At 49.7% G+C, this 26,656-nt stretch overlaps 1 protein-coding gene across 3 annotated transcripts in view; it reads left to right on the plus strand.

Annotated features, from left to right (window-relative positions):
* The window catches only part of MTR (5-methyltetrahydrofolate-homocysteine methyltransferase), a 92,988-nt gene that overhangs the window by 13,349 nt on the left and 52,983 nt on the right, over nucleotides 1-26,656 (plus strand). For all 3 annotated transcript variants that reach the window (XM_038396326.2, XM_043511414.1, XM_038396324.2), the window contains 6 exons: nucleotides 14,965-15,054; nucleotides 16,130-16,199; nucleotides 17,169-17,261; nucleotides 17,369-17,475; nucleotides 18,025-18,084; nucleotides 18,840-18,934. In XM_038396326.2, the coding sequence (XP_038252254.1) occupies nucleotides 14,965-15,054; nucleotides 16,130-16,199; nucleotides 17,169-17,261; nucleotides 17,369-17,475; nucleotides 18,025-18,084; nucleotides 18,840-18,934 (515 nt within the window). The remainder of the gene's footprint in view (nucleotides 1-14,964; nucleotides 15,055-16,129; nucleotides 16,200-17,168; nucleotides 17,262-17,368; nucleotides 17,476-18,024; nucleotides 18,085-18,839; nucleotides 18,935-26,656) is intronic.

Here is a 26,656-nt window from a genome sequence, read left to right on the forward strand (position 1 = left end):
TACAAGGTCTGGAAAGCCCCATGCGCTGAGCGAAGGTTACGGGATCCAGCCAGTCTCCCCGGTCATAGTCCAGGAGGTCTCTGACTCTTGTGACCTCTGCCAGGACCAAACGCTGGCGCACCGAGCGGGACTCCGCCACCTGCAGACGGAGCTGGGGGTTGTGTAGCAGGGACTCCGTGAGGAGATCTGCCCCCTCGGTGGCCGCCACGGACCTGGTCGTTGTAAAGAGTTTCCAGGTCCGGAGGAGGTCCTGGTAGAAGACGGGCAGCCCGGAGAGGTCTCGCGGAAGACCTCTCGGATGGAGATAAAGGAGCTGCCGGTCGTATTGGAGCTCTCGGAAGCGGCGCAGGAAGGCGTGCGCCAGTATGCTCCACGCCGGACTACCTGCACCATAAAGGAGCCTCTGCAGGGTCTGGAGGCGGAAGACATGGACCTGAATAAGCAGACATTTTAGGCCCTACCCTCCCTCCTCCAGAGGTAGATGGAGAACCCCTGCAGGGACCCAGTGCAGTCCTGACCAAAAGAACTCCAGAATTGATGTCCGGAGGTTGGTCAGGAAAGCTGGGGCCGGGACCAGGGTGTTGAGCCGGTACCAGAGCATGGACAGGACTAGTTGATTAAGCACTAGTGCTCTCCCTCGAAGGGAGAGGCACTGGAGTAGTCCTGTCCATTTCCGGAGCCGCTCTATCGCCCCGCCCTCTAAATTCCGCCAGTTCTCCGGCGGAGAGGGATGTGTGGCAGAAAGGTAAACGCCGAGATAGAGCAGCGGACCCGTGCTCCACCGGATGGCCTGAAGCGCGGGTGGGAGGGAGCTCGCCTGCCGCCAGTCCCCAACCACCAAGCCAGAGCTCTTGACCCAGTTGACCCGCGCAGAGGAGGCTGCTGAATAGATGGCCTGGCAAGCCTCCACCTGCACCAAGTTGCCCGGGTCCTGGACCACGAGGAGCATGTCATCAGCGTACGCCGACAGGACCAGATCATAAATGATCTGGAGGATGGTGTGGATTGCACTCTCAGCAAATTTGCGGATGATACTAAACTGGGAGGAGTGGTAGATACGCTGGAGGGGAGAGATAGGATACAGAAGGACCTAGACAAATTGGAAGATTGGGCCAAAAGAAATCTAATGAGGTTCAATAAGGATAAGTGCAGGGTCCTGCACTTAGGATGGAAGAATCCAATGCACCGCTACAGACTAGGGACCGAATGGCTCGGCAGCAGTTCTGCGGAAAAGGACCTAGGGGTGACAGTGGACGAGAAGCTGGATATGAGTCAGCAGTGTGCCCTTGTTGCCAAGAAGGCCAATGGCATTTTGGGATGTATAAGTAGGGGCATAGCGAGCAGATCGAGGGACGTGATCGTTCCCCTCTATTCGACACTGGTGAGGCCTCATCTGGAGTACTGTGTCCAGTTTTGGGCCCCACACTACAAGAAGGATGTGGATAAATTGGAAAGAGTACAGCGAAGGGCAACAAAAATGATTAGGGGTCTAGAGCACATGACTTACGAGGAGAGGCTGAGGGAGCTGGGATTGTTTAGTCTGCAGAAGAGAAGAATGAGGGGGGATTTGATAGCTGCTTTCAACTACCTGAAAGGGGGTTTCAAAGAGGATGGCTCTAGACTGTTCTCAATGGTAGCAGATGACAGAACGAGGAGTAATGGTCTCAAGTTGCAATGGGGGAGGTTTAGATTGGATATTAGGAAAAACTTTTTCACTAAGAGGGTGGTGAAACACTGGAATGCGTTACCTAGGGAGGTGGTAGAATCTCCTTCCTTAGAGGTTTTTAAGGTCAGGCTTGACAAAGCCCTGGCTAGGATGATTTAACTGGGACTTGGTCCTGCTTTGAGCAGGGGGTTGGACTAGATGACCTTCTGGGGTCCCTTCCAACCCTGATATTCTATGATTCTATGACCAGCCGCACCTCCGGCTCCCTCAGCACCAACCCTGTCAACCTCCTTCAGAGGAGACAGAGGAAGGGCTCGATCGCCAGAGCGTACAGCTGGCCTGAGAGGGGGCACCCCTGCCGTACTCCTCACCCGAAGCTGACCAGTTCGGTCAGGGTCCAGTGGAGCCTTATCAGACACTCTGCGGAAGCGTACAGCACCCGGAGAAAATTCACAAACCTGGGTCCGAATCCAAACGCCTGCAGAGTGCTCAGGAGATACCCGTGATCCACCCTGTCGAACGCCTTCTCCTGATCTAAGGACAGGAGGGCGAACGACAGACCATCCCTACACCCAAGTTCCAATAGGTCCCGGACCAGATATAGGTTGTCGAAGATGCTGCGGCCCGGGCGGTGTAGGTCTGGTCTGGGTGGACCACGTCCGCCAGCATGGACCCTAGCCGCAGGGAGATGGCTTTTGCCACGATTTTGTAGTCCGTGCTGAGGAGCGAGACGGGACGCCAATTTCGTAAATCACGGAGGTCCCCCTTCTTCGGCAATAAGGCGAGCACGGCTCGCCTGCACAAAAGAGGGAGGACCCCGCTCTGCAAAGACTCGGCCCAGACGGTGACTAGGTCTGGGCCCAGGACGTCCCAGAACACGCGGTAGAACTCCACGGTCAGGCCGTCCATGCCCGGAGATTTATTGGTGGGCATGCGACGGAGGGCTTCCGAGAACTCGGCCAGAGCGAGAGGCAGCTCTAGCCGGTCTCGGTCGCCCACGCTGATGGTCGGGAGCTCCTCCCAAAGCACTCTGCAAGCGTTAGGATCGGTCGGATCCGGGGAGAAAAGGCTTGCGTAGAAGGCTTTCGCCCTCTCGCACGTCTCCACCGGATCCGTGACGGGGGTGCCATCTTCTGCCAGTAGGCAGATGATATGTTTCTTAGCCCCCCTCTTTTTCTCCAAGGCGTAGAAGAAGCGGGAGCTGCAATCCATCTCCCGAAGGAGACGGATGCGGGATCGAACAAAGGCACCCCGGGCCCAATGGTCCTCGAGGGTCCGGAGCTCCTCCCGCTTTTCCCAGCACGCTCCGCAGAGGGGTGGATCCTCGGGGCTGGCGGCCAGACGCCTCTCCAGCTCTAAGACCTCCCATTCCAACTGCTCTATCGCCGCATCCGTCCGTTGGCTGGCGCCCCGGGTGTAATCACGGCAGAAGAGCCGGGCGCGCACCTTCCCTAAGTCCCACCACCGCCGCGCCGAGGGAAAGGCACGCCGCTGCCCTCGCCAGGCCAGCCAGAACTCCCGGAAGGACGCCACGAAGCCCGCATCCTCCAGCAAGCTGTTGTTAAAATGCCAATAGGCCGGCCCTGGCCTCTCCGCGCAGAGGGAGGCTGTCATGGTGGCTATATGATGGTCAGAAAATGGGGCCGGCCGGATGCTGGAGGAGTGGGCTCGTGAAAGATGAAAGCGTGATAAATAAATGCGGTCCAACCGGGAGTGGCGCGACCGATGGGCTTCCACCCGGACAAAGGTGAACGTGGAAGTGTCATCCGGGTGGTGGTCGCGCCAGACGTCCACCAGGGAGTGGTGTTCGACTATCTCCTGAAGGACGGCGACGGCGGCCGGGCTCTGCTCGGTCCCCGAGTAGTCCCGCTCCTCAAGGGTGATGTTAAAGTCCCCTCCCAGGACCAGGCACTCCTGAGGATCCAAGGTGCCGAGGAAGGCGGATGCCTTCTGATAGAATTGCAGCCACTCCGGGCTCGCTGCTGGGGCATAGATGTTGACGAGGTTGACTACGAGCCCCTCCATACGGACCCGGAGGTGCAGCAGGCGACCCGGCACAGCCTCGGTGACCCCCAGCACATCGGGCCGTAGGTCGGGGGAGAACAGGGTCGCCACTCCAGCCATACGAACTGTGAGGTGGCTAAAGTAGACCCTGTCCCCCCAGTCCAGCCGCCAGCTGTCTTCGGCGGTCGGATCCGTATGGGTCTCCTGCAGGAAAACCACAGAGTACCTCCCCTCCCAAAGGAAGGAGAGCACCTGGGACCTGCGGAGACCCATCCTACAGCCACGGGTGTTCAATGTTGCGATGGTAAAGGGTGCCATGAGGAGGGCTGGGGGGGATCCTCGCCAGTAGGGATGCTCGCGGCTCCCGACGGACCACGCAGCAGTCCGTGACCCACCCCGTAGGTGAGTAAGGAGTCACGGAAGTGGCGGACCCGCTGGTAGGCCGCGGCGCCCTGCCTCCCGGTCCTTTTCCCCTCCCCCATGAGGGCCCTTGCGGCCCGGAGGATTTGATTAAAGTCCCCCCATCGCTGGAGGGCAAGCTGGACTTTGTTGCGGGAGCCACGGACATCTTCCAGGAACTCCCGCAACTCCTCTCGCAGCGCATGGGGGGCTGGGGTTATGGTCTGGTTACTCCCTGACGGGGCCCTTGGTATAGCTTCGTGGCCCAGCGAGATGGGCAGACAGGGTGCGGACCCCCGACGGGGCTCCTGATGGATTGACCTGAATGCTGGGGCGATGGGGGCGGCGGAGGGAGGATAGCAGCCCCTGGTGGGTCGGGACGGGTAAACACATAGGCCACTCCCTGGGAGTCATCTGTTGGAAAGGGGAAGGAGACAGTCCCAGGGGTGGCAATAATATCTCGGGAGGTGGGCGGGATAAGGGCAGGGGCAGGGGTAGAGGTGAGAGTCTGGGTTGGAAGAGGGCTCTCGCTGATGCCGGGCGCAAGCTCTCTGGTGGATTTGGCAGCCACGGCATCAGGAGGTGGACTTTTTTCTGTAGCGTCCTCTCCCGGGAAGGAGGTCGAATGCTCCTCACCAGCGAGGGATGCCCCTGGTGGCTCAGGTTCCAGCCGCGTGGCACTGGCCGTCGCCTCAACTGGCTCAGCGGCTCTCAGCGGGGTGCCGAGTTGATGGAGGAGTCCAGGGGCTCCTCGGAGGTGGGAGCAGAAGCAACGGTTAGGGGGAGGGAACATGGGGAAAGGGGGGCTGGAGTGAAGTCGCCCAGATCGAGGCCCGCCGGCATAGGATCGTCCTCCCCCTGGGTGACCGGGGTCAGACCCAGGGCCTCGATTTCCTCATATATAGAGGGGAAATTGTTTTCCGCTATCCCGGGATTCTCCCCACCGGCACCTGACGCGACGGTTGCTTCAGGGCACACTGGGGTTTCAGATGGTGCCTCGGGGGTCTTGGAGGGGAGGGACTCCCGTGGAGGGGAGATACTGCCTTCCAGTGCTGCCACGTCTTCCCCAGCTGGCTCTGGTGGATGGAACACACCCGTGGGTAGAACGGAAGGCTCGGCATCGGTGCCCCCCTTCCTGGTTTTCTGGGGGGTCTCCGCGTCAGATGGGAGGAGCGGAGCTCGAGCTTTCCGCTTGCCCCGCTTCCCCTGGACTAGGGCCCAGCCCTCCATGGCATCATCCAGGGGCTGGCTAGCAGGGGTTGTCATGGGGCAGAGGCAATGGCTCAGGGACTCGAGGGGGTAACGGTGGGGCAGCACAAGGGAGGGAAGATTCCCCTTGGGGCGGGCCCTCTCCCATGCTTGGTGGTGTCCCTGCCGCACCCTCCTCCACAGGCCCCGCCAGATTGCAAACAGCGGGGGCGGGGTTCTCCTGCTCGTCTGGGCATAGTTGGGGAGGTGCCCCTTGGGCCTGAGCAGGAGCAATGGTGGACTGGGAAGGAGGAGGGGTGGTTTCGGGCGCCGGGCAGCCAGGGGTGTCGGCGATGACGGGGCCGGTGCCCTGCCGGGGCTCGGGGCTCCTGGATGCTCCTCCTTCCCGGGCCAGGGGGCAGTCCCTCCGGACGTGCCCCATCGCCCGCAGAGGTAGCACCGGGCCTCTCCTGTGGAGTAATGCACCTGGTAACGGGCCCCCTGGTAGGGGACTAGGAAGGATCCCTCCAGCGCCTCTCCGTCACGCGCCGCCGGCGGCAATTGAAGCTGCACTTGCCGCCGGAACGAGAGGACGTGACGGAGGGCGGGGTCTTTGCAGCCCAACGGGAGAGGGCTGATGACAGAGATGGGCTTCCCCAAGGTAGAAAGGGCGGGTAACAGGGCGGCATTAGGGAGAAAGGTAGGGACGGAGGTCAGGACCAGGCGCACGCCCAGGTCCTCTAGCGGCTCTAGGGGGACAAAGACGCCCCCTACTGCCAGGCCCTTCTCCACTGCCTCCTGGGCGGCGGCCTCCGATGTTAAGAAGAAGACAACCTTGCCATACATTTTGGAGGCCACCACAATGGCCGTGGGCCCCACCACCCTCGCCAACGCCCGCACATAGGTCTCCACGTGGGGTGAGGCGGGCACCAGGAGGCAACGGACGCCGTGCTTCCTGGTCATGGTGGAAAAGGGGCCCCGGCCGCTATAGATGGTAGTGGAGGTGGTGGGCTGGAGAAATGATGTAGCGGCAGGCGGGGGGGCTGCCGCCACCTGGGGGTATGCTCTGCGGGCCGGGGGAGGGACACCTGCAGAGCTGGTGGAGGGAACAGCGGGGAGGGGCGCCTCAGCTGGAGATGGGGCCGGGGCATTGGGGGCAGCCCCTGCCATGGAGGGCCTGGTCTTTTTAGCGGGGCCCTTCCCCTTCTTCTTCTCCTGGCCCTTCCCGCCGGCTGGGGGGACTCCCCCCGAATCTGAGGAGGTGATAGACGTGGCAGCAGTGGAGGTCACCCCGGTGCCCGTCGCTGCTGGTGCCCCAGCGGGGGCGATGGCAGATGGTTTGGCAGCAGAGGTAGAAGTTTGGGGGGGTGACGGAGGGGTAGGCGGGGGAGGGTGAGCTCGGGCTACTGGAGGGCTCTCACCCGTCTCATCCCCCGCCATCATGAGCAAGGAGGAAAGGGGAGACACCAAAAGGAGGAGGGGAGAGGGGAAGCAGGTCGACCACTCCTCCCCGCTAGGCTGCAGGCAGGGGAGGAGGGTGCCAAAAGGGGTGGGCTGGACGGGGGGCAATCAGGGGTTAGGGGTCAGTCACCACCACAAGGTGGAATTCCGGCTCCTCTTGGTGCACTACGGGAGGGGGGATACAACAACATTGAGGGTGCAGTGAAGAGGGTTGCAACTAAAATGGGGAATTGCACAAGCGCATGCGAGGGGGCATGGGCACACGGAGCGAGGGGCTAAGCGGTCTGGAGTTAGGGCAGGGAAACCAAGGGGCTAGCTTCAGAGGCTGGGGCGGGGCAAACAAACAAAGGCTGCAGAAGGAAATGGGCGGGGCAGGCAAACAAACTGAAGCTAGTAAGGGGGGCTGGAGCAAAAGAGGAGGCAAAGCAAGTGACAAATGGGGCAGGTAGTAAAGGGCAAAGCTGGGGGGTAGGCAGTCCGGGGGGGGGCCCATGTGCACTTGCACAAGTCTTTTTTAGCTGGCTGCTGCTTCTGGCCCAAAGGGTGGAAATAGGGCGTGGCAAGCCAAGCAAGCAGCTGAGTCCAGAGGCAGGAGCTGAGGCAGATGGTATACAGCCAGTGGGGGTGGTGGAGGGGGCAGCAGTGGTGGTAATAGTGGTGGGGGTTGGGGGGACACACAGATGGATCGGGGAGCAGCTCCACGCCACACCCCGTGTCCCTACAAACACAGTCAAAACCCCCACCACAAGAGCACAGTTTGAAAATTACTTAGTCTTAGGCCCCCTCCACGGTGGTCTGCAAAGTCTCTAGGTGCTCCCCCACTGGTAGATGGTCCTCTTCTCCTCCTCGGGGCTTCAGCAGCTCCAGCCAGCAGACTCCACAACAGAAGCAGCTCCAGGAACTCCAGGTAGTGGTCCAGGCAGGCAGAAAGGACCCCTCTCAGGTGGTGGTGGTGTCCACAACAGCAGTGGCTGGGGTCCCTCACTCCTCCTCTCTGGGGAGTGGGCTAGCAGCCCCCTCCCGTGGTTGCAGTTGGAGCAGTAGCAGCACCCGAGAGTGGGGGGTCCAGCAGCCAAGTAGCAGAGAATGCAGGGTGTCTGGCCCAGCCAGGGGAGCAGCTGGAGCAGCAGGGAGAGCTTAGGGCCTAGCAGCAGGAGTAGCAGCTTCCCACCTCCCTCCAAGCTAGAAGGCTATGGGAGAGTCCTGGGAGAGAGAGAGATTCGCTCCAGGTTAAACAAATCCCTGGTACCAGGTTAAGTGAAATGGAAGCTGCTCCAGGTCAATTAAGACACCTGGGGCCAATTAAGAACTTTCCAGAAGGCAGTGAGAAGGCTATGTTGATTGGGACACCTGAAGCCAATCAGGGGCTGGCTGAAACTAGTTAAAAGTCTCCCAGTCAGTCAGGTGGGTGTACCTGTCAGGAGCTGTGGGAAGAAGTTGCGTGGTTGGAGAGGCTGAGTAGTACACACCATATCAGGTACAAGGAAGGAGGCCCTGAGGTAAGGGTGAAGTGGAGCTTGAGGAAGTGAAGGCTGTTGTGGGGGAAGTAGCCCAGGGAATTGTACACGTCATGTTTCTAAAAAGGTCAGCTACCATAGCTGATACTATTGGGGTCCCTGGGCTGGAGCCTGGAGTAGAGGGTGGGCCCGGGCCTCCCCCCCCATCTTTTGCCCCCTGTTTAATCACTGAGACTGGGAGACAACAGAGACTGTGCAAGGAAGGATAACTTCTCCTCACCTCCCTCGCCGGCTTCTGATGAAAATGGCTCAGTAGACTGTGACCCTTGTCTCTAGAGAAAGAAGGGTTACGTGGAGGGTCACAGTGAGCCTCTGAGGCTAGCGAAATCTGCCAGGAAACACGGGACCTACAGAGGCAAGGACAGAGCTTTGTCACAACTGGTCTCAAGAGTGGGACTTAATTCACAGCATGGCAGAAGAAAGAGGTTTAAAAAAAAAGTGCGCTGGGGTTTTGGATTTTTTTGTGTGTTTGTTTGTTTTTGTTTTGCTTTATACCACAATGGAGGAGGTGGTAAGAGCTCTGGTACAAGTCACAGCAGCCCAGCAGGAGGCCACCTGACTTCAGGCAATGGCACAACGGGAGTCTATGCGGCTACAGCAGGAAACCAATCAATTATTGATGACCCAGGCGACCCAAGATCGTGCCCTCTTGAGAGAGGTGCTGGACCAGCTGAAGAACCTCACCACCCAGGCTCAGGGGTCCGACGGGACGCAAACCCTGAGGGCCACTGGTTGTCTGCCAAAGATGACATCAGGATATGACTCAGAGGCATATCTCCTCTCATTCAAAAGGACTGCTCAGCGTGGCCCCAGGAGCAGTGGGCCAGCATTCTCGCCCCTTTTTTGTGTGGAGGGGCCCAGAAGGCCTGCTTTGACTTGCCTGCCACGGATGCCACTGACTAGACCCGTCTGAAGACAGAGATACTAGCACGATCAGGGGTAACGGCAGCGGTAAGGGCCCAGAGGTTCTATGAGTGGAAATACCAGGAGAACAAACCCCCAAGGTCCCAGCTATTCGACCTCCATACACCTCGCACAGAAGTGGTTACGGCCTGAGGTGTGCAGGCCGGAGGAGATTTTGGAGACCCTGGTCATAGACCATTACGTGTGGGGATTGCCGCCAGGTCTCCGCAAATGGGTAGGCCAGAACGATCCGTCCACGAACGACGAGATGATCACACTAATAGAAAGACGGATGACAGCCAGGGAACTGACCCAACTACCCAAGGAAGGCCCCTTTCGAAGCAAGCACCCGGCCCCAACCCTGGAAGGTTAGGCAGCCAAACCCCCGGGGAGTTCTAGTTGGAAGGGCGGGGGGCTGAAAACCAGTGGGGACCCCAGAAGGAAGGAATTGGCCTGAGTGGGGGGAACCCCAGGACAAAACCCCCTAACTCCCAGGGTAGGGGAGTGATTAAAAGCAATTATAGATGTTATGCATGTGGGGAGTGGGGACACATAGCAGCACAGTGTCCCAGCACCGAGGAGCCTATGCAATGTAATTTGGGTGATTAGGGAGGTCCCATTCTCCACCTTATCCACCTCACGGGGGTCGTATTAGCATAATTACACCAGGTCAGTGAGGATAAATGGAGCAGGGACTACAGCGCTTGTGGACTCCGGGAGTGCTATCACTCTCATATCGGTAAAAAAAATGGTAAAAAAAAATAATCAGCTGCTACAAGCCAAACACGTAGCAGTGACATGCGTGCATGGGGCCATGAGCCATTACCCCACCATCCCAGTGGAGACAGAGGCTCAGGGAAACCCCATTGAGATGACCATGGGCGTAGTTCCTAAACTCCCATATTCTGTAGTCATTGGGAGGGACGATCCAGGGTTTGATAATTTACACCCCCCGGAGAGGCTGGAGGGAGGTAAGGACCCTGAGGACAGCGACTCGTCACCGGGGGAATGTCAACCCCCGATGTTCACTGAGATTTCTCAGGATCTGTTCTCAGCCCCCCAAAAGACCCGGAAGACAAAAAGAGAGGAAGGCCGCGAAGGTCTTGGGAACTTGGATCCTGACCCAGGGCCAGAAGACCTCCCTAGTAGGCAGATGGACGCGAGCAGCCAACAGAGAAACTTCCACCACAGAAGGTGAGCCAGAAGCTGCCCCCAGCCATGACGGCGGCGAGCCATTGGAAGAAGCAGAAGCCGGCCCTTGGGAGCTTGGGCAGGTTAGTCCCGGGAGAGACTTTTGGGCGGGACCAGGCGGAGGACCCCAGATATAACAACACCAGGAAAGAGGTGTCTGAGATCAATCGGATACCCGTGGATGGGAAGATCCGGGGTCCCGGACCTTACTTTATAGTGAAGAAAGATCTCCTGCACCATGTGGTGCAAATGCAGGAGCAAGAGATGCAACAACTTCTGGTGCCACGAAAACATCAAAAAGACACATTGAGTCTCGCCCACTCACCTGTTTGGAGGACACCTAGGGTTAGAGAAAACCCAGGCATGGATCCTGCGGAGGTTCTTCTGGCCAGGAGTACATGAAGATGTCCGGCGATACTGTACCTCTTGTCCGGAGCGTCAGTTACATAGCCCTCGCCCGCACTTGCGGGCTTCTTTGATACCTCTTCCAATAATAGAGGTTCCTTTCGAACGGATAGCCATGGATCTGCGAAGGCCTCTGGAGAAGACAGCTCGGGGCCACCAACCTGTGCAGCTTGTACTGGACTATGCAACCTGGAAGCTGTTCCCCTGCGCAACACAGCTTTCAAGACAATAGCTAAGGAGCTAGTACAGATCTTTGCCCAGGTTGGGCTACCCAAGGAGATATTGACTGATCAAGGGACACCTTTCATGTCCAAGTTGATGAAAGATCTCTGTTCATTGCTTCATGTACAAGCCCTACAGACCTCTCTGTATACCACCCTCAAACAGATGGCCTTGTGGAAAGGTTCAATAGGACCCTCAAGGCCATGATCAGGAAAGTGGTGAGCCGGGATGGGAAAGATTGGAATACCTTATTGCCTTACCTCATGTTCGCCATCCGGGAGGTTCCGCAAGCCTCCACAGGTTTCTCTCCATTCGAACTACTATACGGGGGCCACCCTTGGGGCATATTGGATATAGCCAGAGAAGCCTGGGAAGAGGAGCCAAATCCCGGAAGGAACAAAGTTGAGCATGTACTGCAGATGAGAGATCAGACAGCCTGAGTTACGCCCATTGTATAGGAACACTTGGAGAGAGCACAGGAGACCCAACGAACCCATTATAACCACCAAGCGAAGCTTCGACGGTTCCAACCAGGGGATCGGGTGATGGTACTGGTGCCCACAGCAGAAAGTAAACTGTTGGCCCAGTGGCAGGGACTCTACGAAATAATCGAAGCCGTGGGAGAGGTGAACTATAAGGTGTGGCAGCCAGGCCGCCGGAAATCGGAGCAAATTTACCACATCAATCTTCTAAAACCTTGGCACAATTGAGAGGCATGCTTAGTCATGCAGGAGACCCTTCCCCAGGAGGATAACTTGCATGAGCAAGTGAGTATATCATCCGACTTGATGCCGATTCAAAAGATCGAGGCAGCCGACATGATTAATCGCAACAGAGATGTGTTCTCTACAAAACCAGGGCAGACGACTGAGACCTATCACCATATCCGCATGATCCCTGGAGCCAAGATAGCATTGAGACCCTACCGAATCCCAGCAGCCAAAAGAGAGGAAATCAAGGCTGAAGTAAAGAAAATGTTAGAATTAGAGGTTATTGAAGGATCTTGCAGTCAGTGGTCCAGTCCAATTGTTGTAGTGCCTAAACTCGACAGTATTATGAGAATCTGTAATGACTTTCGCCGACTGAATGAAATATCCCAGTTTGATGCATACCCCATACCACGCATCGATGAACTGGTTGACCGACTGGGTAGTGCCAGATTCTTGACTACACTGGATCTGACAAAAGGGTACTGGCAGATTTCTCTGACCAAAGAAGCTAAAGAAAAGACAGCATTCTCCATCCTGGATGGGCTATTCCAGTACACTGTCCTCCCTTTTGGGCTACATGGGGCCCCAGCCACATTCCAGTGCCTCATGGATAAGCTGCTGCGCCCCCATACTGGTTATGCAGCTGCATACGTAGATGATGTCATCATCCATACGCCAGACTGGGGAACCCACTTGGAGAAAGTTGAGGCAGTACTGCACACCTTAAGGCTGCTGGCCTCACTGCTAATCCCGCTAAATGCGCCATAGGGCTAGCAGAGGCTATGTGCCTGGGATATATTGTGGGAAGGGGCATAGTGAAGCCCCAAACGAATAAGCTACAGGCAATTCAAAACTGGCCCTGGCCGACCTGAAAGAATCAGGTCTGTGCATTCCTAGGCGTGGTAGGCTACTACCGACGGTTTATTCCCCACTTCGCCTCTAGGGCAAGTCCCCTAACAGACCTGCTGAAGGCCCGAGTTCCAGACATGATAAAGTGGACCGACGCAGCAGAGGGGGCATTTACAGACCTTCCAATGGCCCTCTGTAATGACCCCGTACTCATAGCCCCAGACTTTAACAGGGAATTTATTTTACAAACAGATGCTTCCGAGGTGGGGTTGGGAGCAGTTCTGTTACAAATGGTGGGAGAAGAGGAACACCCAATCCTCTACCTAAGCAGAAAGCTTCTCCCAAGAGAACAGTAATCGAGAGAGAATGCCTTGCTGTCAAATGGGCTATGGAGACACTGCGTTATTACCTCTTAGGCCGGCGATTTACTCTTGTGACAGACCATGCACCCTTCCAGTGGATGCAGTGGAATATGGAAAAGAATGCAAGGGTCACCAGGTGGTTCTTATCCCTCCAACCATTCCCATTCCGCCTATGGCACAGGGCTGGATGCCACCATGGCAATGCTGATGGTCTGTCACGAACATACTGCCTGGCGTCCCAAGTTGCCCAACTCTATGGTGTTGAGCGGGGGGGAGGAATATGTGATGAGGCAAAGCCAGATGGCTATAGAAAAGTAGTGGGAGATAGATGATATTAGCTGCAGGCTAAACAAATCCCTGGTACCAGGTTAAGTGAAATGGAAGCTGCTCCAGGTCAATTAAGATACTTGGGGCCAATTAAGAACTTTCCAGAAGGCAGGGAGAAGGCTATGTTGATTGGGACACCTGAAGCCAATCAGGGGCTGGCTGAAACTAGTTAAAAGTCTCCCAGTCAGTCAGGTGGGTGTGCCTGTCAGGAGCTGTGGGAAGAAGTTGCGTGGTTGGAGAGGCTGAGTAGTACACACCATATCAGGTACAAGGAAGGAGGCCCTGAGGTAAGGGTGAAGTGGAGCTTGAGGAAGTGAAGGCTGCTGTGGGGGAAGTAGCTCAGGGAATTGTACATGTCATGTTTCTAAAAAGGTCAGCTACCATAGCTGATACTATTGGGGTCCCTGGGCTGGAGCCTGGAGTAGAGGGTGGGCCCGGGCCTCCCCTCCATCTTTTGCCGCCTGTTTAATCACTGAGACTGGGAGACAACAGAGACTGTGCAAGGAAGGATAACTTCTCCTCACCTCCCTCGCCGGCTTCTGATGAAAATGGCTCAGTAGACTGTGACCCTTGTCTCTAGAGAAAGAAGGGTTACGTGGAGGGTCACAGTGAGCCTCTGAAGGCTAGCAAAATCCACCAGGAAACGCGGGACCTACGGAGGCAAGGACAGAGCTTTTATCACAGTAAATACTTAAAATCATCGTAAGTGCCAAATGCGACTAACAGTAATGTAGTTTTTGTGTCTGCAGGTTTGAACACCTATATTTCTAACTGAACAGTTGTTTTTTGTTCATTTTTCAGTAGCACAAGATGCTTTCCAAACATAGGAAGACAAGGTTCCTGCCCCAAAGAGTTTTCTTTGTAACTGTATGCATGAGCTACAATATTAGGTGGGGAAGTAGGAAGACAAGCTTACCCAGTTACTTAGTAATTAAACACTATTCCCAATAAATACAATCCTCCAAACGTCAACTACTAATACATTCTAGTGCTCCTTATTTAGCCACTCTGTGCAGCTGCCTCTACACTATTCAGCTTTCCTTTTCCAGTCCTCCAGCTCACCACCTTCTTTTCTCATTCCACATGGCATCCCTCGGCAAGTCCTGCTAACTTTCTATACCTGCCTCGACAATGACCCCCTCACCATCACATCACTGTTTGAAAATCTTGGTTAAATCCTGGCCCTATTGAAGTCAATGGCCAAGTTCCCATTAACTTCAATGGTGCCAGAATTTCAACCCCAGCCTAAAAACATGATCATAATTTATTAAGGATACATTTATACATAGTTTATAAAGAGTTAATAACATCTGTTTAATTCCATTTTAATAAATGCTTCAGTAGGTTGATTGCAACAATCTATAACATACACTACTTGTGCCTGTTACGTGTTTATAACATCTTTTAGGCCTTGATTCTTGAAGGTTGTCTAACTTGAAGCATATCAGTGAGATTACTCGCATGCTTAAAGTTAAATTAATCCATCTTGAATTGGAACCTTGATAGTTTTTAACCCTTTATAAACTATTTATAAATATAACCTTAAACACTAAAACTCTGTGAGTAACCTCAAATGTGTTTAAACGCTAGTTCAAAGCAACAGGAGTAAGAACTGTAGGATTTTGTCTTCTGTGAATTGGGAGGCAATTATCCTTTATCTTCAGCTGAAAATCACAAAATGTTAGAATCTGCTGATGCCCTTCTTTTCCATCCCCTGATCTGAAATCATTAGTTCTCAATTGTTTTTTTTATTGTTGCAGGAATACTTGCTCTCTGGGGCTGATATCATTGAAACAAACACTTTCAGCAGCACCAGAGTTGCACAAGCTGACTATGACCTTGAGCATCTGGTAAGAATTTTAAGCCACTTGCATGTTAAGATTTTCAAGTTTTGTTGTTCCAGCAGCCAATGTTAACCTAGTCCCCAGAGACCACAAGACTCATGTTTGTTGCTAACTGCACACTGTTTCTGGGAACACAGGTGAGATTGGTTGAGTCTCTGGTGCTCAGCAGAGAAATATCCCATTTACTTGTAACACATTTCCATTATTACGGTAATATTAGCAGGAAAATTATACTTGTGATAGGACGGTTGTCAATGAAGGCATAGACAGTAATAATTTATATTGGGCTTCGTTTGAGTATTCGCAGAAGTGTCGCATTCTGTGAACAAGAATATTTTGCTTCAGTGATTCCAGTTTCACAAGATGGTGCCACAGTGGAAATGTGTTTTGTCCCTTAATGTTGTATGCATATTTTATTCTTTGGCACAGAGGCCTGTCTTGCTTGCAGTAGAGTTTTGCTGCAGTGCTTAGAACTCTCTTAAACTCAGGTTTGTGCTGCCTATCGGTCACATCATTTTAAAATTAATCTTGGCAGATGGCATGATAATACCTGGAAACATGCCATCTAAATCAGAGCTGATGGTCCCGATAAGCTACATTTACCTTCATAAGGCCCCTTCCTTCAAGGTGACAACTCCAACTAACTTCAGCTGGAATTGAGGGTGCTCAGTGTCTTACAGAACTGGTCGTTAGTCCCTTTGCTATCATTTAATTTTACAACAGCAGTTTTAGGCACAGATGTAGTAGAATGGTATCTGTCATATAATCACATCACTAGAGTTTGCTTTCTGAGATTCATGGAACAAAGCAATTCCCCATGCTGGGGGTATCCCAGAGGTGTGGGGTGTGTATGTGGGGGTTTTTTTTTTAATGTTTATTTTTAATTTTTTAAAAGTTTTGCTGTAATGCTTTCATGTGTTTATCTGGCCTATAGTATAGAGGACTTAGAATGCACTGCACACTGCCACAGAAGAGGTTGACTCTTGTAAGTTTCTTAGTTAGTTTTCTTCATAGAAGAGACATAATGTACAGAATTAGACTTTTTTGTTGGCATACAGTAATTCGGCTGTCATTGTTCCAGGTTTATCAGTTAAACAAAGTCTCAGCACAGGTGGCCAGAAAAGCAGCTGATGATGTGACTGCTCAGACAGGTGAATGGTAGCTTTTTGTTTTTTTCCTCTTTGTATTCAAACGTTCCCTTCTACATGTTCTATCGTCTCATTACAAGCTTTGAAATGTTGTGACTTGAGTTGGTGCAGTTGGTTGCATATGGGAGCAGTGATGCTGCAAATTGTCTTCCAAGAGGAGCCTAATGCATGAGTGACTCAAAAGCTATTTAGATATGCAAAATGTTACTCTGGTTCTTTCACAAGGTGCTGAGTGCTTCTTGGGAGTCCACAACTCCCACTGAAATCCACCTGGCATGATTTCACCCAGCATCTGCCAGGAGATACTCGATAGCTCACAGCATCAGCCCTAAATGGGCAGTCATTCCTAAAAAATGACTTCTTCATTTACATTTCTGTTAGTAGAGACCTACCTATCTAACAAGAACACTTGATAAAGTAATTTAGAAGTCTTTAAGTTTTCTCTCTCATTCTAACACCAAGCTGCATTCTCTGTTTATAAACCTGTTATTAGATTGTCCAGACAATACCTCCCTGATTTGGTTCTTAAATATAATAAAAATAAAAAATTAAGGCGCATCCTTTTTTTTTTAAAGTGGTTCACTGTTCTTTGTAACTAAATGTAGCGATTAGAATATCTGTTATATTGCACTGGAATATTTCTTTAGGGTGCTGTGCTGTGCATTTAAAAATGATCCGGCAACAAAGAGTACTTAAATGCACAGCACAGCTCCATAAAGCTTGGACTGAATTTATGGCTTGCAATGGCATTGTTTGTAAATACTGCTGACCCTTATTGGATAGAATCAGAACTACTCAACTATCCAAAGCTAATTTAGATTCTCCTCTACCCCAAGTGGTAGGGACTTGTGCTTTTGGAACAGGACACTCTGAGTTAAATCTACGTTGTTGCTGTGACGTCTTAAGTGATGGTTACAATATCATGACTGTAGGTGGCTAGAGTTGATGAGTGACATTTTTTCCCTTGTCTAGAGAGCAGACGATTTGTTGCTGGTGCTATGGGTCCTACAAACAAGACGCTCTCTGTGTCTCCCTCGGTGGAAAGATCAGACTATAGGAACATCAGTAAGTATTTGTACTTTAATTCTATTCTACCTTTTATGATACGCTACAAGAAGATGTCTTTAGCTAAAGATATGAGACAAACCACTTAAACTAATTTTTATTTACAGCTTTTGATGAGCTGGTTGAAGCATACCAAGAACAAGCCAGAGGACTCTTAGATGGAGGGGTTGATATCTTGTTAGTAGAAACCATATTTGATACAGCCAATGCCAAGGTGAGACTTTTGGGAAAACTTGGAAGTGGTTTGAACCTTTTATTAAATGCCTAAATAAAGAATTCTGGTGTGGGGGCTAAGGCAGGAATTTTCCCTATCTATTACTGACCCATCTTACGTTGAAATTCTGTGGAAACTATTGTGGATTAAATGGATTCATATGTAGGGGTTATGCATTGAGAATATATGCAACTGTATGAAACACATTAAATTCACACTCTGGATGTATATAGTAGATGTATGTAACAAACACACACAGGCTTTAAAAGATTGGTTATCCTACATGCTGTAAATGTGAGTGATGAATAACAGTGTACAAATCTTAGCAAGTGCATTGATGTGATTTTTGGGTCTAAAAGAGCCTCAGGCTGCCTAGCTGCTGTGATACCACCACAATATGTTTGAAAACCTAGAGGTTTCTGGGGGTGAAGGAATGCCCTTGAATGTAGTAAATTCTTCCAGAATCTCTAGCAATATTGTATGGTAAGTTTTTTGTGTAAAAGGCTATTCAAACTTCATTAACTTGTTGTAACCTTTATTATTAAATAGGCAGCTCTCTTTGCTCTCAAGAAACTGTTTGAGGAAGAGTATGAACCCAGACCAATATTTGTAAGCACAAAACATTTTACTAACTTTAACTAAAATGATCTAATGTTTGTATGTGTGGTTCCCTAACAAGACTGAGGTGGCAGCTCAGCTGGTGATGGCATGGGTGCATTTTTTAAAAACAAAACACACACGGTATAGCACGCAAAAAGTCAGTATGTTTTCTAGAATTGCTTTTTTTTGTCTTGAAATCCTTAGGACAGTGGGAAAACATTACTCTCCATATCTTGTAAGAGAATTTGTGGTCAAAGCATTATTATTTATAAAGCTTCATACTTTCTCATGGCCCTTCGCAGATGAGTTTTTTAAAAGAAAGCTTACAATCTAAGATGCCCAGTTCTTCTGTGTATTGTGACTTGAGGATGTGCTGTGCATTGCGCAGTGCAGGACTGGGCTTAAATATTAACAAATGTGGAAGATATGGATGGTGAGGGAAGGAGGAGGGCTCTGATTGCAGTTAGGATCCTTAGCTGTTAACATCAACTAACAAACTGTACATCCTAAGAGATTTTATTTATTGAAAATAAAGGTTAGCACAGTGACCCTCTGAAGCTCTTTGGTCAGAAGTTTTTCTACTTGCTAGAACGTTTGGGGAGGTTGCACAGAAAAAAATATTTATTTTGATTTCCTGCGTGGGTTGTCTGTCATCACTTTGAACCAAACACTCTTCATCTTGCTTTGGCTTTTGAGAGGGCTGTGTTAATAACATATGTTCTTCTCTCCCACCCTTCCCCCCCCCCGTCCCTTTTGTATTTTAGGTTTCTGGAACCATTGTAGATAAGAGTGGACGCACTCTCTCTGGCCAGACAGGAGAGGCATTTGTCATTAGTGTATCCCACAGTGACCCACTTTGGTAAGAGAATGTGCTTTCTTGAGTCCATTATTCTAAGACCAGACAGTAATGGTAAACTTTGTAAGGCCCCGTCAACAGGAGATTCTTAATCATGCTATCTGCAACCATATTTAACCGTGTATGTCGCTAGTGTAGTGTGGTTTCCCTGTCCATTGTAACCAGGAATTATTTTTCCTGAGAACCATGGTGTAGCATACCCCTCTTGTATGAGTCCTTATTACTGTTATGCAGCTTAATAAAGTTCCTGTCCATGGTGATAAGGGAAATGGTGCTAGAACCCTGCAATTAACAACTGACCATGAGCACAGTAATATTCAAATGCTAGTGGTGTGGTTCTGAACCCAATGTAGCCAGGACCTAAATGAGTCCCATGATATCAGTCTTTAAAAGCAGGCAGGAGGTGAAATAACTGCTCTGTCATGTAGAGAGATGAAGCTGCTTTTCCGTTGTCTCTCTGAAGAGAGTCATTTCTCTACCTTCCTTACCCCAAATGATGTGTGAACTGAGGTCTGATCCACATTGGACTGTGAAACGTATTGGAAAAAGGAGTTTGGCTGATGTAGACAAGACCAAACTGTTTTAAAACTAATGTCAGAAGCTGTGCTTGGATTTGAAGGCTAGACTTTCAAATTTACTTTGCAAACAGTTAATATCGGGGTAGACTGGGGCTAGATAGATTTGGTGAAGCAAACAATAGTTACAAAAAGGGGGGAAGCAAGAAAAGAAAAGATTCCAGTGTTAGATCATAGGGCTAGGTCATGAGATGTCATTGCAGCATCCTTTTCCCTGATTTTTTCCAAAATTCCAAATGTTCACTAATTTTTTTCTCACAAAGGTGTATTTGTTCTGAAAAATACTTGACACTTCTAGGTGATTATTTAATAAAAAATATATTCTTCTCCATGCAAACATAAATACTAAAATTTTTTTTAAATGAAAGCTTAGATTCTGTAAAATTTGGCTGCTGCATAAGACAGAGCCCTGCATGTAACCATGCTTTCCCCTCTTTTCCCTCCGTCCTGGTGCTTTTCTGTATTCTTTTCTCCCTGTTTCTCTAGTTACATAAAGATTTACAAAAAAAAGTATTTGCCTATAGTTAGCAAAATTTTCCTGCAATGTTAAATATTTTCATTTGCTATTAGACATGTACTCGGTGTACGTCATGACAAGCCATTCTTCGTTTTTTTTTGTTTTTTTGTTTTGTTCTGTTTTTGTTTTACAACAAAATCCCAGTTAAAAACAGTAGTCAGTCATCCCTGTGATGCAGAAGTGTGAGACTGCACTAACATACAATGAACCTAGCTTTTCTGACGTGTGCCATACAATGAACCTAGCTTTTCTGACGTGTGCCGCCTCCCCCCCCGAGGATCCACTTTCCCAGACCAGACTGTGCTGCAGAAGTAGCATATGGAGTCGCTTGGAACAGGGTGCTGCTTGATTCACTCACTATCACCGCATAGAGATCTATGCTTGGCACAAATCTCAGCCTCGGACAAGGTGCTCATGACTCTAATATCTCTAGAGAGGATAGAAGGAGCACTAGAGCAGAAACTAAGACTGTATTAAACAACATTTAATACAGTACTCTGGGCCTGATTCCGATTTATGCTAATGCCACTTTACACTGCCATGGCAGACAAAGCATTAAAATGAGTGAGTTACATTTAACCCCACTTTAAGGTCTCTTTACGCTACCAAAGTGGTGTAAATGAGTCTGGCTGTCTGTGTCTAGATGTGCTCCCTGTAGGGAGCACATTATACCTGTTCTTAGACATCTACATGTGCTTTCAGTTTGCTCCTGAATATGATGTGGAGTAATGAGTTTGATCTGTAAATCACTGTTTTTGATTTGGGTGCTGATTAAGGATCTTACACACTCTCACTCTGTGCACTATCAGCATAGCTGATGCTGGCTGAGGAACTGCTGGTTGCAGTTCTTACCATTGAGCATCTGAGGGCAGGTGGCAGGGCATTCTCTGTGAACAGCCCTCAGATGTGGGATTAGCTTCCTCCCTTGGTCTGACAGAGCCCTGTTGTTGTTTGTATGTATTGTGGTCACATCTAGAAGCCACATTCGGGAAACCACACTTTCATGAGCTAACTGCTTTACACACACAGTTCTTGCCCCAAAGAGCTTTCCAACCATTGCCCATGACAAGAGACAACAGGTGGCTACAACAAACAAACGGAGGAAGAGAAGAGATGGCCACAGTAATGGTGCGCTGTAACTGCTGCTTATTATACTAACCGCAGTAATTTCACCAACTTCTGGCCTAAGGTTGTTGGCCTTTGGGGCATGGTGAAAGGGTCATTTAATTTCTCAGACTTTTGCCTGGAATGGGGGAGAGGGCTGAGCTGGTTTGAGGGTGATATTGGTTAGGAAGTACAATGTTTTGCCTTTAAATTGGGTAAGCATGCTCCAGGTTTCCAATAGGCGTACTTTCAAAATCAAAACATTACATGGGTGCCAGTCTCATATCAGCTCCTGCTGTGAGAGTAAATCCTTCAGAAGGTCTGAAGAAATGGTTTTGGTCCCTGATATGTGGTAAATCCAGTGAGAGAGTCAAAATATTTTCAGGTTTTAGAGTAGCAGCCGTGTTAGTCTGTATTCGCAAAAAGAAAAGGAGTACTTGTGGCACCTTAGAGACTAACAAATTTATTAGAGCATAAGCTTTCGTGAGCTACAGCTCACTTCATCGGATGCAAAAGCTTATGCTCAAATAAATTTGTTAGTCTCTAAGGTGTCACAAGTACTCCTTTTCTTTTTGAAAATATTTTCATTCATCGATTACGCTAGTTGCCACTAAAATATCTTATCATTGAGGTGGGGCAAAGAGAGAAGGACAGATGAGCCTGTGTTGAGAGAATCATAGAATCATAGAATATCAGGGTTGGAAGGGACCCCAGAAGGTCATCTAGTCCAACCCCCTGCTCAAAGCAGGACCAAGTCCCAGTTAAATCATCCTAGCCAGGGCTTTGTCAAGCCTGACCTTAAAAACCTCTAAGGAAGGAGATTCTACCACCTCCCTAGGTAACGCATTCCAGTGTTTCACCACCCTCTTAGTGAAAAAGTTTTTCCTAATATCCAATCTAAACCTCCCCCATTGCAACTTGAGACCATTACTCCTCGTTCTGTCATCTGCTACCATTGAGAACAGTCTAGAGCCATCCTCTTTGAAACCCCCTTTCAGGTAGTTGAAAGCAGCTATCAAATCCCCCCTCATTCTTCTCTTCTGCAGACTAAACAATCCCAGCTCCCTCAGCCTCTCCTCGTAAGTCATGTGCTCTAGACCCCTAATCATTTTTGTTGCCCTTCGCTGTACTCTTTCCAATTTATCCACATCCTTCTTGTAGTGTGGGGCCCAAAACTGGACACAGTACTCCAGATGAGGCCTCACCAGTGTCGAATAGAGGGGAACGATCACGTCCCTCGATCTGCTCGCTATGCCCCTACTTATACATCCCAAAATGCCATTGGCCTTCTTGGCAACAAGGGCACACTGCTGACTCATATCCAGCTTCTCGTCCACTGTCACCCCTAGGTCCTTTTCCGCAGAACTGCTGCCGAGCCATTCGGTCCCTAGTCTGTAGCGGTGCATTGGATTCTTCCATCCTAAGTGCAGGACCCTGCACTTATCCTTATTGAACCTCATTAGATTTCTTTTGGCCCAATCTTCCAATTTGTCTAGGTCCTTCTGTATCCTATCCCTCCCCTCCAGCGTATCTACCACTCCTCCCAGTTTAGTATCATCCGCAAATTTGCTGAGAGTGCAATCCACACCATCCTCCAGATCATTTATGAAGATATTGAACAAAACGGGCCCCAGGACCGACCCCTGGGGCACTCCACTTGACACCGGCTGCCAACTAGACATGGAGCCATTGATCACTACCCGTTGAGCCCGACAATCTAGCCAGCTTTCTACCCACCTTATAGTGCATTCATCCAGCCCATACTTCCTTAACTTGCTGACAAGAATGCTGTGGGAGACCGTGTCAAAAGCTTTGCTAAAGTCAAGAAACAATACATCCACTGCTTTCCCTTCATCCACAGAACCAGTAATCTCATCATAAAAGGCGATTAGATTAGTCAGGCATGACCTTCCCTTGGTGAATCCATGCTGACTGTTCCTGATCACTTTCCTCTCCTCTAAGTGCTTCAGGATTGATTCTTTGAGGACCTGCTCCATGATTTTTCCAGGGACTGAGGTGAGGCTGACCGGCCTGTAGTTCCCAGGATCCTCCTTCTTCCCTTTTTTAAAGATGGGCACTACATTAGCCTTTTTCCAGTCATCCGGGACTTCCCCCGTTCGCCACGAGTTTTCAAAGATAATGGCCAAGGGCTCTGCAATCACAGCCGCCAATTCCCTCAGCACTCTCGGATGCAATTCGTCCGGCCCCATGGACTTGTGCACGTCCAGCTTTTCTAAATAGTCCCTAACCACCTCTATCTCTACAGAGGGCTGGCCATCTCTTCCCCATTTTGTGATGCCCAGCACAGCAGTCTGGGAGCTGACCTTGTTAGTGAAAACAGAGGCAAAAAAAGCATTGAGTACATTAGCTTTTTCCACATCCTCTGTCACTAGCTTGCCTCCCTCATTCAGTAAGGGGCCCACACTTTCCTTGGCTTTCTTCTTGTTGCCAACATACCTGAAGAAACCCTTCTTGTTACTCTTGACATCTCTTGCTAGCTGCAGCTCCAGGTGCGATTTGGCCCTCCTGATATCTTTCCTACATGCCCGAGCAATATTTTTATACTCTTCCCTGGTCATATGTCCAACCTTCCACTTCTTGTAAGCTTCTTTTTTATGTTTAAGATCCGCTAGGATTTCACCATTAAGCCAAGCTGGTCGCCTGCCATATTTACTATTCTTTCGACTCATCGGGATGGTTTGTCCCTGTAACCTCAACAGGGATTCCTTGAAATACAGCCAGCTCTCCTGGACTCCCTTCCCTTTCATGTTAGTCCCCCAGGGGATCCTGGCCATCTGTTCCCTGAGGGAGTCAAAGTCTGCTTTCCTGAAGTCCAGGGTCCGTATCCTGCTGCTTACCTTTCTTCCCTGCGTCAGGATCCTGAACTCAACCAACTCATGGTCACTGCCTCCCAGATTCCCATCCACTTTTGCTTCCCCCACTAATTCTACCCGGTTTGTGAGCAGCAGGTCAAGAAAAGCGCTCCCCCTAGTTGGCTCCCCTAGCACTTGCACCAGGAAATTGTCCCCTACGCTTTCCAAAAACTTCCTGGATTGTCTATGAGAGAGACAGATGGAGCTTGGATAAGGCAGAGGGAAATGCAGCTGGCTACTAAGAAGGAACAATCTGAAAAAAAAAAAAAAACCAACAAAAAACCTGAACTGCCAGTTTATAAATCGAACATAACATAACAGTGTAGGGTCAATTGCATTTATCTACATTTGGCATGGATGGCCTCATTAACTATCCTTATCTTTACTTCGTTTCAGCTATCCTGACTGAGCCCTTCCTTATATCATGAACATAAATGGTCTTCCCATCTTTGTAATGACACATTCCCTGCTCCATAGTGCATGATGTGTGTGTCTGGGGGTCCATATACGTGACTTATCTGTGTATAACCTGTACATGCTTAAACACAAAAATCAGAGGGGGGTGGCAAAATGATTCCCTTGAAATCTATGGTATATTTAAATAGAATGCTCCAAGCCAAACAGAGTTCGGAAAAGCTATAAAGTTACGCACTTAGCTCTTATGCCACAACCTGTTAGTGTAAGGGGAGTTGCATGTTCAATTATGGAAAAATAATTGGACAGTATGCAGATCCCCACTCTCTGGCTGTTAAAAGCCAACTGGAGCCCAGGGATTTGTATACTGCCTGTATAGTTACTTCTCAGTAAGCACACAGCATGCAAATTCTTTTGCTCTGATTCAGTCACCTGCATAATTCCCACCCAGATACATGTAAGAAACATACAGTAGTTGATTTGACTTCTTTCCTAACCACCCCAGTCCCGAGCTGAGCTGCCCCTGAACTGTGGGAAGTTCCATGGGAGTATGCACACTGTACCATCCCTACAGCCCTCTCTGTGGCAGGCTACTTCAGCTGGCTATTGGGGGTGCTGGGATAAGACCATGGCCCTGTCTCCTTCCCATCCCTTTGGGGTAGCTTTTGTCCCTCTTGAGGCACTAGGAATTGCTGCTGATATGCCTGGTTAGGGGAAGGCTCCTTTCACCTTTATTCCTCAGAAGCAGTGCAAGAGCCAGTCAGTTTAGCACTCTGACTTTTTCAGTGACAAGGGGTGACTTGGAGTCCATTAGAAGCATGGCTTGGTGTGAACGGGAGATCAGGGAACAAAATATGTTAAGGGTCTTATTCTGTATGCCCAGAGCATGCAAAATTCCCTTGGACATCAGTGTAGGAATGTTGGCTTTATTTGGATTCAGGAGAGAGCCCTAAGGGTGGCACTTGCCTATCTGATGTTGAAAGAAAATGTGTTTGTGCCTCATATGCTGGTGAAATTGTTCAAGAAGCTTATGCATGTGAAAGATCTCTGCTGTAATGTTGTCTAAAGGAGCACTCAAGGACGATAAGGCCATTGCGGAGAAACTAAATGACTTCTTTGCATCGGTCTTCATGGCTGAGGACATGAGGGAGATTTCCAAACTTGAGCCAGTCTTCTTAGGTGACAGATCTGAGGAACTGTCCCAGATTGAGGTGTCATTAGAGGAGGTTTTAGAACAAATAGATAAATTAAACAGTAATAAGTCACCGGGGCCAGATGGTATTCAAGAGTTCTGAAGGAACTCAAATGTGATATTGCAGAACTCCTAACTGTGGTTTGTAACCTATCATTTAAATCAGCTTCTGTACCAAATGATGGAGAATAGCTAATGTGATGCCAATTTTTTAAAAAGGCTCCAGAGGTGATCCCGGCAATTACAGGTGAGTAAGCCTCACTTCAGTACCAGGCAAACTGTTTGAAACTATAGTAAAGAACAGAATTGTCCAGCTCATAGATGAACGTAATTGGTTGGGGGAAGAGTCAATATGGTTTTTGTAAATGGAAATCATGCCTCACCAGTCTACTAGAATTCTTTGAGGGGGTCAACAAGCATATGGACAAGGGGTATCCAGTTGATATACTGTACTTAGATTTTCAGAAAGCCTTTGACAAGGACCCTCATCAAAGGCTCTTAGGCAAAGTAAGCTGTCATGGGATAAGAGGGAAGGTCCTCTCATGGATCGGTAACTGGTTAAAAGATAGGAAACAAAGGAGAGAAATAAATGGTCAGTTTTCAGAATGGAGAGAGTTAAATAGTGGTGTCCCCGGGGTCTGTACTGGGAACAATATTATTCAGCATATTCATAAATGATCTGGAAATGGCTTAAACAGTGAGGTGGCAAAATTTGCAGACAAATTAAATCCAAAGCAGACTGAAAAGAGCTATAAAGGGATCCCATAAAACTGGGTGACTGAACAACAAAATGGCAGATGAAATTCAATGTTGATAAATGCAAAGTGATGCACATTGGAAAACATCATCCCAACTAGACATATAAAAAAGATGGGATCTAAATTAGCTGTTACCACTCGAGAGAGATCTTGGAGTCATTGTGGATAGTTCTCTGAAAACACCCACTTGATGTGCAGCAGCAGTGAAGAAAAGCAAACAGAATGTTGGGAATCTTTAAGAAAGCTAAAGAGGATCTTAGGGATAATGGTAGCATGACAAATGGGAATGAGG

Source organism: Dermochelys coriacea, chromosome 3 (genome assembly GCF_009764565.3).
Source record: "Dermochelys coriacea isolate rDerCor1 chromosome 3, rDerCor1.pri.v4, whole genome shotgun sequence".
Lineage (NCBI taxonomy): Eukaryota > Metazoa > Chordata > Testudines > Dermochelyidae > Dermochelys > Dermochelys coriacea.